The sequence below is a fragment of the Salvia splendens genome, chromosome 19, assembly GCF_004379255.2.
Source record: "Salvia splendens isolate huo1 chromosome 19, SspV2, whole genome shotgun sequence".
Lineage (NCBI taxonomy): Eukaryota > Viridiplantae > Streptophyta > Magnoliopsida > Lamiales > Lamiaceae > Salvia > Salvia splendens.
In genome coordinates, this window is record NC_056050.1 from 25,323,742 (window position 1) to 25,335,551 (window position 11,810).

At 33.5% G+C, this 11,810-nt stretch overlaps 2 protein-coding genes across 2 annotated transcripts; both read left to right on the top strand.

The window, feature by feature from the left end:
- Positions 1 to 1,339: 1,339 nt before the first annotated feature.
- LOC121779446 lies at positions 1,340 to 1,981 on the top strand. Its single transcript, XM_042176769.1, has one exon. It carries the CDS (start codon positions 1,437 to 1,439, stop codon positions 1,866 to 1,868), a length of 432 nt encoding a protein of 143 aa, XP_042032703.1. The 5' UTR covers positions 1,340 to 1,436; the 3' UTR covers positions 1,869 to 1,981.
- A 2,866-nt stretch (positions 1,982 to 4,847) lies between these two features.
- On the top strand, positions 4,848 to 6,142 carry LOC121780306 (probable ribose-5-phosphate isomerase 1). Its single transcript, XM_042177866.1, has one exon. The coding sequence runs from the start codon at positions 5,027 to 5,029 to the stop codon at positions 5,888 to 5,890; it is 864 nt and encodes a 287-aa protein (XP_042033800.1). The 5' UTR covers positions 4,848 to 5,026; the 3' UTR covers positions 5,891 to 6,142.
- The last annotated feature ends 5,668 nt before the right edge of the window (positions 6,143 to 11,810 follow it).

The following is an 11,810-nucleotide window of genomic DNA, read 5'->3' on the forward strand; positions in this document are numbered from 1 at the left end:
GTCACCCAAAAATAGTGTAGTATAATTATCTACTAACTACTTATTATTTTTAAGAGGACAATTTTTGTCAGCTTATATCTGAATATTATTATAAAAAGGAATAAAAAGAGGTGAGAAATTTTCAAAGATTCAGATAACGAGTCACCATCTCTGTTGTGACATGTAATAAAGCACAAATTCCATTTTTTATTTAATTGTACCGTCTAATTGTTTACTAAAATACGTACTTCATCCTATTTTTTATAAGTTTATTGGATATATTCACAAAATATAACATAACCAATTATATTAAATAATGTATGATTTGGTAGCAGTTGGAAGCTAGGATCTAGATGCAGGCAAGATCTAATCAATTTGCCGACCAAAATAAATTTAGTCAAATATTAGAATTCAATATCCAAACCGTCTCCAACTTCCACAAAACTGAATTACATGCAAAAAATAAATTAATTAACAAAATTAGATAAACCGTCCGGAAAAATTATACTAATATAGACTAGCTAGAAGTATCAAGCATAATAAGTTGGCATCATGTTCATGTATTAATAAATTAATATTGATGTTCTATTTATTATAAATTTGACGTCGTGTGTTTAAAAAATATGATAGTAATTACTAATATTTACATGAATATATAACAATATATTTTTTAAAGTCAAAGAAAAAGTAGGAGTGTTAATATTGGATTAATTTTACGTACACATCAACTTCTTTTTTTTTCTATTGATGAATTTATCGCAATTTTGTTTGAAACTGATATTCAGAATTTACTAAATTAATGTTATTATAAAATAAATTGCTGGAGGTTGAATAATTAATTAAGAAAGACAGAAGTTCCATAAAGAATGAGAAAATTAAATAAAGAACTTTACCTTTAAGAATGGGTATGAATAAAAGAAAGAAGACAATGTTAACAAATAATATTAATGCTAATTTAATGTATATATATGAAGTAAATAGGTTCGTTAGGAACTTCTATCAATATTTTTTCTGCATCTACAGTAGTATTATGAACCATCGATCTAATTAGGAAATTAGATGGATTATAGTGCAGATTCATTGTACCAATTCGGTAAAATACTCTATGTTTTTTTAAGTGGAAAATAAAGACTATTTCAAGCAGCAATTTTTAAAAACTAACTAACAAAGGATAAATTATTAGATTGGTAGATTCTTTCCTGCATTTCACGCAAAAGCGCAGAATCACTCTTTGCAAAAACGCGTTTTTGTTTCTGCCAGAGTCTGTTGTCAGAAACAGCAACACACGTTTTCACTTAAGATATTTATATTATTATAATTCTTGTCACATGCCCATCAACGACTATTTCCTCAATGATTATTCAAACTCAAACTATAAATACACTCACATTTTGCACAAATCATTCAATCAATCAATAAATTCCATCAAAATCAAATTCCACACTACCAATTTAAACATGTCCTCGACTTCATTCCTCCAAACTTTCGATCAGTTCTCCAAGACCAGATCGAGCTCGAGCCTGATCAGCTCGAACTCGATTAAAAGGCCTAGGGGCCTAATGGTCCGTGCGATGAGGAGGGAAGCCAGTGGCCGCGGGAAAGGGGTGGACGAGAACATGATCGTGTTGCGGAAGAGGATCCACGAGATGAAGATGAACGAGGCCGATTGCGAGCTGCCGGGGAAATGGATAGAGTGGGAGAGGCGGGTGTACGTGGGCTATGATGCGATCGTCTGTGACGCGGTGGGCCGACTGCAGGCTTGGTTGATGGACACGAGGCCCGGTGTTGCGCTTGGGGTGCTTGTACTTCTCGCTTTGAGTGTGCCAACTTCTACGGCTGTGGTGATGTACAATTTGGTAGTTGTTTTGTCTGGGATTCGTTTGGGTTAAATTTAGTTAGAATTTTGTGACAATTTTTTATTTTATTTTATGACTAATCGTTGTATAGATGTGCAAAACCATGTTCTTTATTCTAAAAATAAATAAATAAATATATTCTTTAATTGATATATCTCTCGTCTAAATCGAACCATGAGTAAATGAGTAAAGATGCATGGAGAGTGTGTGAAAGGAGCTCTTGAGAAATGTTGAGAATAAGAGAAATGGAGAGTGTATTTGATGTTGAGATGCTTAGTTATAAAGGAAGGATTACTATTTTAAAATTTTAATTATTTGAGATTTTGGTTGCAAGGGAAAGCTTGAAAGCAAGGTTATGTCTAAGAGCATTGCAAGTCATTTAAGTTGCAAAGAATACCACGCGGACAAGCAACATATGAAATCATTTACTTAATAGTAGTATTAATATATCAAGGATTGGTCACAATTGAAAAGATTTTAAGCTTGAAAATAGAGTGTTTTAGTATCTCAAAAAAGAAAAAATAGTACTCCTGTATTAAAATACTCCTCCATCTCATTAAATATGAAACATTTGGGAATCGACACAGGATTTCATGTAGTATTGTTTTATGAGTTAATAAAAAGAGATGAAAAAGTAGATATGGAGTTGTTTCTATTTTAAGAAACGTTCATTTTTAATGGGACAAATGGGGCCGTTGTCAAATAGATTGGGTCGGCTCAGTTTGCCAAGTCCACCTTGAGCCGGACAATTTTATAGACAAGTGGCCAAGCCCATGGCTAAAGCAGGTAGGCTTAGGATGAATTTCTTTCTATAAATTTGGAATTATTGTAACCCACACTCATTCGGTAAGTAGACTAAGTGGGCTTTAAAAGCGACCCAATTAGTATCTACTTCAACTAATAGATTGGAGCATTATAAATGACCTATTTTACAACTTCTAAATAATGAAAATGTTTACTCTTTCACATACTTGGCTTTAATCTCTTTAGCCACAACCACCATTACCTATGATTAAAAGAATATTTACATTTCTATTTTACACTATAATTAACCACAACCCTTACTCAAAAACCCCCTTTGAACCCTTTCTCAAACAAAAAAAATATATAAAAATATATGAAAACAATAAATCAACTGATCTAATGGTCTGATTGAATCGAATGCTCTATATAAGTTTGTGACCCAACCAACAAATGTTACAAATTAATATTCTACAGCCAATATATCAAGATACTAGGTTGAAAAATAAGTTGTTTGGACTTCAAAATTGACATAATTATTTTATTTGACGTTTGATATTGAAAGTCCATAATATTAAAGATTAGGACCAAAGCAATTGGAATTAGATTTGGCACACGTGGGTTTAGCCTCATTAGCATCTTGGTCAAAATTGAGTAGTCAAATTGGCCATCTTTTTCATGTTCATGCATTAGGCTGAGGAAAAAAGGATCTTATACTGAAAAAATCCATAGAAGAATAAATAATTAAATATTTTATTCATCCGCAGTTAAATGTTTTATCTACTCAGTTATTCACTTTCTATCTTTAGTATATTTAGTAAATATACTTAACATTCCATGAGGATTGAGGAGTGAGCATTCGATTAAACTTTTGCCAAATTCAATCCAAAATTCCTAAACTTTATGGGGAAAAATTGGATTCGAATTGTTCAAAAATCCAAAATTCTTTGTACAATAAAAATAAAATAAAATTAAAACAATGATCCCCATATATTTCTGGTCAATAAAGTAAACCACAAGCATACACGTTTGTCGGTGAGACGAGGCGACATCCTTTGTCGATCAATTAATTAAAAATACGTCAAATTTTGTAATTAAATAGTAGATGCAACACATTTAATGACAAAAAATGTGTAGTGTTTGGTTTTTTTGGGACCCCTTTTAACAAACACCCCACAAATTGATGTCTTGACTAAGCATACGTTAGTATTAATACGAGGCATAAAACTAAGTTAGAACAAGGAAACACAAGTGGCCCATCGAAGTATCAAATCTTGTTTTTTTGATGCTTATTGGATGGTTCTCATTCACCTCCAAAATTCGGATGTCAATCCACTAATTAGTATGCAAAATATAATTTAGTTTTTGAATATCATAAACATTTTGCTAATTAATTGGAATCCTTCCCCTTCTTCACTACTTCCCCCAAGAATGAAGTTTCACCGTTTGAAAAGTAGCATTTGTATCATCGTATGTTGAAGTGAAATTACCTGATTTATCACATTTCAAACATGTTTTTAGATTAAATCCTTAACTAGTCCTAACATGTACTCGCTACTATTCTAATTAAATGGCTCATATTTGACTGGGGTGAGTTTTAAAAAATTGTTTGGTTTTGTGAATGAAAGTGTGTGGAAAAAGTTAGTGAATATATTAGTTTTATAATAATTGTAAGTAAAACGATTTAGTATAATATAAACTGGAACATTTATTGGGAACCGTCCAAATAAGGAAATAGTATTAACATAATCACTTTGTTTGCAATAACAATAATTTTTATATATACTTAAAATTACTCATATAACAATCTTGTTTGATATACGAGATGGGTTCGAATCGAGCTCAAATCAGGTTCGAGTCAGACTACGACCAATGTGCACAGTGAGCGGGCGCATAAGAGAATTTGTCTTTACATATTGTACACTTCAATATAAGGTTATCTTTTTCTTTAGCCTTATAAAGTATTTTAGATATATTATAATTTTGTTTTTGAAACTAGAGACATCGTAATAAAATCTTATTAGAGTAAAATATTTTAGGGATAATATAATTTTCTTCTTGAAACTAGAGACATCATAAAATTCTTATTCTTTACCCTAGTAAAATATTTTAAAGATATTAGTATAATTTTATTTTTGAAACTAGAGACATCATAATAATATTTAAAAAAATAAATAGATTGCGCCGATAATTGTCATATCCTAATAGATTCGAGATCTCCACACCCCTATCCAAAATCACGCCTCCACTTGTTTTCCCCTCTCCTCCGCATTCCCCCAATCGCCGCCGCCCCCCCTTTCCCCCCTATAAATCATACCCCAACCCTAATCCCTCTCCTCACACAAACATTTCCACAAACACCATATCTTCTCCCTCCACCACACAAATCCAAAATTCCCCCTCTCCTCAAATTAATCGAAACTTCAATTTCTCAATCCCAATTTGCCGCCATGGCCATTGCTCAACGGATCGCCCGCGCCGTGGTGGAGCAGCCGAAGCTAGTTGGCCCCGCCGCGCCGCCGTCGCTGCAGGCCGTCGCCCTCACGCAGGACGATTTGAAGAAGATCGCCGCTTACAAGGCTGTCGAGCACGTGAAATCCGGCATGGTGGTGGGGCTCGGCACCGGATCCACGGCCAAGCACGCCGTCGACCGAATCGCGCAGCTCCTCCGCCAGGGGAAGCTGAAAAACATCGTCGGCGTGCCGACGTCGACGCAGACGCACGAGCAGGCGGTCTCGCTCGGCATCCCCCTCTCGGATCTCGGCTCCCACCCCGTCGTCGATTTGGCGATCGACGGCGCGGATGAGGTCGATCCGTCGCTCAATTTGGTGAAGGGGCGCGGAGGGAGCCTATTGAGGGAGAAAATGGTGGAATCGGTCGCGAAGAAATTCATCGTGATTGTTGACGAATCGAAATTTGTGAAACACGTCGGCGGAAGCAGGCTCGCAATGCCGGTTGAGGTCGTGCAGTTTTGCTGGAGCCATTCGCTGAAGAGGCTGGAGGCGCTATTCGCACACGCCGGCTGTGTAGCGCAGCTGCGGAAGGCGGCGGCGGAGGGCGGCGGGAAAAAGCCCTATGTGACTGACAACAACAATTACATTATCGATTTGTATTTCGAGAAGGAAATTGGGGATTTGAATAGGGCAAGCGATGCGGTGTTGAGGCTCCCTGGAATCGTCGATCACGGAATGTTTATCGGATTAGCAACGTCTGTGATTATCGCCGGAGTTGACGGCGTCACGATCAAGACGAAGAAAGGGAATGAGATTGAGCTGGATTACTTTTGCTACAGTGATTTGAGGAAAGGGTTATAAATTAGGGTTATTGATTTGGGGATTTGTTATTTACGCTCCTATTTCTTTGGATGAAATTTTGGTAGGAAGCTTATTTATTTAACTTTTGTCGTTAAACTCTGAAAAAGGAGGGATTTTTCTGGTATTTATAACAAGGCATGATGCAATTTACATGATCCAGATTATTTTATTTTATATTGATAAAGTTCTTGAATTTTTGTTGTAAAGTTTCAAATTTATTGAGCAAATTGTTATTCTGGGATTCTTGATTTACCGAGGTGCTCCTTTTTCGATCAATTTGTTGTTGGTTTCATTGTTTTGTTTTACTTTGTGATTAAAAATTAAAATACTTGTTACTACTGGTTTCATTGTTTTTTACTATTGTTTACGAGAAGTTAAAAGATTCGAGCCAAATCTTTTGGTATATGTTTTGTCCTAATATATTTACTTCCTCGGTCCATATTTTTGTTTATTTGTTTATAGCCAAAATGTTGTAGTCACGCATATGAAAAAGAAGTTTCACACTTTAAACTAATGTTAAAGAAATGGAAAAGTTGTCATTTCATTTACAACTTTTTAGTTCACTTTTAAGCAATCCTATAACTTATAAAAATAGCTAATTAAATCACAATTTTTAATTTCTCTCAATTTTTTAAACAATTAAAGTTTGATTAAATTTGTTTTTTAAATAATAATTTATGGTTATCTTTTAAATGAATTGAGCATTGCTCTATATTATAATGGTTGATTTTAAATGATTATTATTTAATTGATAGAGATGTAATGACATAAAAATATAAAAATCACAATAAATTTAATTAAAATTTTAAGAAATGTATAAAACTTTTAATTGCATAGAATAAAATTTAATTGCATGGAGTTTTAGTTAGATAGTTAATTAATTAAAAATTGTAATTTAAAAAACACATTTTTTTCTAAAATATTATGGACTACACAGTTAATAGAATATTATTGGACTACACAGACACAAGCCCACTGCAATATCACACATTTATTTTTTTCAAGAAAATTTTCGGGTTGGTATTGGGGTTTAAGAACCCTCCACCGCCAAACCCCAATAAAATCAAAGATGTGGGATTTAATAGGAGTATGTTGTAAAAAAGAATTCAAAGATAGTATACTAAAAAAGGATTGACTTATTATGTGTGTCGACCTACGTTTAGATTACTAATTACTTCATATTCGAGGTCAATAGTTTCGGATTCAATTCAATGTGACATGATCTTAAAAATTTAATGTTACAATGACAAAAAAAAATGACTTGGTATGCTATCCACAACGTAAAGAAAACTTTGTAGGTAGACTATTATTTTGTATTCATGTTACTAATCAGTATCTTATATAGGGGACATAGGAGCGGAGTCAAAATTCTACTTGAAGAAGTAATTTTATTTCAATTATTACACTAAATTTAAAATTTACATTATTTTTAGTATGTCATACAATTTTTTTTGCAGTAGATACAATATACATCCATCGGGGAGCCTTATTCTCCTTTTCACCTCTTAGATCCTTTTTCCTTCTTAATATTACGCGTTAGATCTAAGGCATCAACGGATTAGATTGATTCTATAAATCTGGTTCCGTGTTGCATTATAGAAGGTGGTTGTATGCATTACAGTGTTATTATTGACATTTGACGGAAAAGGAACTGCCACATTTTGGTATCTGCGAATAATGCACCACATGGTAACGAGTAATGGATATAATTGACTATATAATGCACAATATGTGAACTACAATGTTTCGTTATTTGGCACACGGTCCTTATTTCTCCTAAGGGTTTAATAGTTTAGGAGCTAGGGTTTAGTACGTACACATTAATAATGAATTGTAAACCGCTACGAATACTGCACCACATGGTAACGAGTAATGGATATAATTGACTATATAATGCACAATTTGTGAACTGCAATGCATACGAACAAGATGTGCTGTGTTATGATGTTTGACACACGTTTCTTGTTTCCCCTAAGGGTTTAATAAGCTTAGGGGCTAGGGTATAGTACGTACGCATTAATAACAAATTATAAAATGATACGAATAATTCACCAAATTGTCACGAGTAATGGATGTTATTAACTATATAATGCACAATATGTGAACTGCAATGCATACGAATAAGATGTACCATGTTATGATGTTTGACACACGTTTCTTGTTTCCCCTAAGAGTTTAATAAGTTTAGGGGCTAGGGTATAGTACGTAGACATTACTAACAAATTGTTGTTATTGGAATATACGTATGTGCATTATTTGGTTTAGGTAGTGCATTATGTAGCTGTTAATTGTCATTATCTGAGTATATTATGCATTATTAGAGGTATTGTGTATATGGGTTAATCAACGCAGTGAAGATTACATACGTGCATTTAGTAATGTCTACGTACTATACCCTAGCCCCTAAGCTTATTAAACCCTTAGGGGAAACAAGAAACGTGTGTCAAACATCATAACATGGTACATCTTATTCATATGCATTGCAGTTAACATATTGTGCATTATATAGTTAATAACATCCATTACTCGTGACAATTTGGTGAATTATTCGTATCGTTTTATAATTTGTTATTAATGCGTACATACTATACCCTAGCCCCTAAGCTTATTAAACCCTTAGGGGAAACAAGAAACGTGTGTCAAACTTCATAACACAACACATCTAGTTCGTATGCATTGCAGTTCACAAATTGTGCATTATATAGTCAATTATATCCATTACTCGTTACCATGTGAAGATTACATACGTGTCTACGTACTATACCCTAGCCCCTAAGCTTATTAAACCCTTAGGGGAAACAAGAAACGTGTGTCAAACTTCATAACACAACACATCTTGTTCGTATGCATTGCAGTTCACAAATTGTGCATTATATAGTCAATTATATCCATTACTCGTTACCATGTGAAGATTACATACGTGTCTACGTACTATACCCTAGCCCCTAAGCTTATTAAACCCTTAGGGGAAACAAGAAACGTGTGCCAAACATCATAACATGGTACATCTTATTCGTATGCATTGCAGTTAACATATTGTGCATTATATAGTTAATAACATCCATTACTCGTGACAATTTGGTGAATTATTCGTATCGTTTTATAATTTGTTATTAATGCGTACGTACTATACCCTAGCCCCTAAGCTTATTAAACCCTTATGGGAAACAAGAAACGTGTGTCAAACATCATAACACAGCACATCTTGTTCGTATGCATTGCAGTTCACAGATTGTGCATTACATAGTCAATTATATGCATTACTCGTTACTATGTGGTGCATTATTCGTAGCGGTTTACAATTCATTATTAATGTTACAGCCATTATTAGATTACTATTGTACCCTCATAATGCACAAAATAGGACCAATAATGCAACACGGGATTAATTACCCAATGTTGATCTTGACCGTCCATTTCTCTAATCTAATGGCTGATATTAAGAAGGAAATAGGATGAAATATAGGAAAAGGAAATGAATACATCCCTACGTCCATATTTAGTATTGTTAAAGATGATTAAAGATGATTTTACAACATAAACACCAACGCAAAATTAAATATTCAACCACACGTTGGTCACATCATCTACCTATTTGATTCATAAGTACTCTTAGTCTACAATTTTATATACTATTTAAATTGTGAAATTTATAAAATTAGTAATAAATTATTATAATTCAAAAATACACACTTCAAATAAAAATATATAGTTAAAGTTTAAATTGAAAATAACACTTTTATTATAATTATAAAAACTACATAATTAAAAATAAAAAGTTATAATTAAAATAAGGTAACCATGTAAAAAAATTGTTTTTATTTAACATTATAAATTACTCGATATTGCAAAATTCATCCGTCAATTCTCTTCCAACCCTAAAGTTCACGCCTTTCACGAGCCCAAAATTTCCCTCAAACTTTCGCCAAATAAGTTAGACATATCTTCTTCACGGTTGAAGAAAAAAAGGAAAAGAATAAAGAAAAAGGAAGATTAAAAGAAAGAGAGAAAAAGAAATGGGAAAAGGATGAGGTTTTGTCATGCAACACCACTTTGTGCTACAATAAAACACAACTTGTTGATAAGATATTTTCTCTTCAAATTAGTATTTCCAATATTTGAGTTACCACAAAATAAATAAGAAACTATTATTATTCTGATTAAAAAATATATTAAAAAAATTCAATTAGTGAACATACAAAAAAAAGCTCTTCTAAATCCGTGTAAAAGTTGAATAAAATGTAGCCGACCAACTTTAATGCTAACAACTTAATTTGACAAAATTGAAAACGTAGAAGCAATCCAACTTATTAGGCATGTTCAATAAATGCTTGCGTAATCTATAGGGATCAATAATTATGAGTCAATATTTGTTTTCATCTACTAATCTAATGCCTACATTTTCAACTTTAAAAACACTAAAACACTTATAAGAGCATCCATAGTAAGCGGACTAATCAATAGCCTATCACTAGAACTAACCAAAAACACCTTATGCCATGTCACTAGGACTAACTACTGTACTGCCACATCACTAGGATTTACTGCACAATAATAGCCTAGCACTAGGACTAACCGACGCTCTAACCAATAAACTAAATTGAAAAATACGATTAATTCATTTTAATTGTTGGTGTTTATCAAATATTAAAAAATGAAATGCAATGAGCTGTAAAATATTGAGTATAAAAAAAATCGGTTAGCCAGTGCTCTGTCCGCGCAATAGCGGACTAAAGGTAGAACTAAAGGTAGGACTAATGATTTTGGGCGTAGACTAGCGCTCGTACTACTTCGGTTAGTCTCACCTTTCGTCCTACCTTTAGTCCGCTATTGCGGACGAACATCCCCACGCCCTAACCGCTAGTCCTACCTTTAGTCCTACCTCCGTTATCCAAATATTGGATTTTATCAAGAAAAAGGTGTGTGTTAGTCAATCATATAAACCTCTAATATATGCCTTAGGTGATATGGAAGCAACGAACATTATGCTTTTGATATATTTACTTTGCTTAATCATTAATAAACATACATTTTTCATTGGAAACAAATATAAAAAGTGACAATGCCGAAATTAAAGGGAAAGTAAAGTGAAAAAAAGTGCGCTAGATGACACAAAGGCATTGAAAGCGGCTTCAATCCATAATTTTAATTTATTTATTTATTTATTTTTATTATAAGGCCATCCGCAATGCATCCCTTAGCCGTCTCTTATCTCGTCCCGGAGAGACGAGACTGATAAGAGACGGCGTTGCAGCCTTCCGTCTCCATCCCGTCTCGGAGAGACGCCCGTCCCTGAGGGACAGCTCGCGAGACGTCTCGCCACACGCGTTGGCAACGTGGCGAGCTCCGGTTCGTCCGTGACGCCCACTCGCCGGCCCATGAGTGGGCGCCGTTTTTATCCAAAAAATGTTTTTTTTGTTTTTTTTAAAACTCAGGAAAAATTCAAAAATTAAAAAAAAAATCCCAAAAAATATACTACCCGTTTATAGGCTTTTTTTGCAAATTTTTAATTTTTAAAATTTTTTTAAACCTCCAATCACTTCTATAAATATCAAATCATTCCCACAAACTAATCCACCATAAAAAATATGTTTTTTTATTTAAATTATGCATTTTTAATTTTTTTAGGATTTTATTAATGAGGTTTTTATTTTTTTTAGAATTTTAAGTTGTAATTTTATTTTATTTAATGAAGTGTGTTTTTATTAATTGAATTTGTTGGAAATAAAAATAAAAAAATGAAATTGAATGAATAGTTAAGGAATGAGATGGTTAAGAGACGGATAAGAGATGAATGGTTGCAGATGTTGTCTCTTAGTTAAGAGATGGAGTAAAAAGTAAAGTGGGGCCCATGAATAGTTAAGAGATGAGACGGTTAAGAGACGAGACATCGTTGCGAATGGCCTTAGGGCGTCAAAAA

Coding starts and splice junctions, on each gene's coding strand:
- LOC121779446 (XM_042176769.1), top strand. CDS start 1,437: ATGTCCTCGACTTCATTCCTCCAAACTTTCGATCAGTTCTCCAAGACC.
- LOC121780306 (XM_042177866.1), top strand. CDS start 5,027: ATGGCCATTGCTCAACGGATCGCCCGCGCCGTGGTGGAGCAGCCGAAG.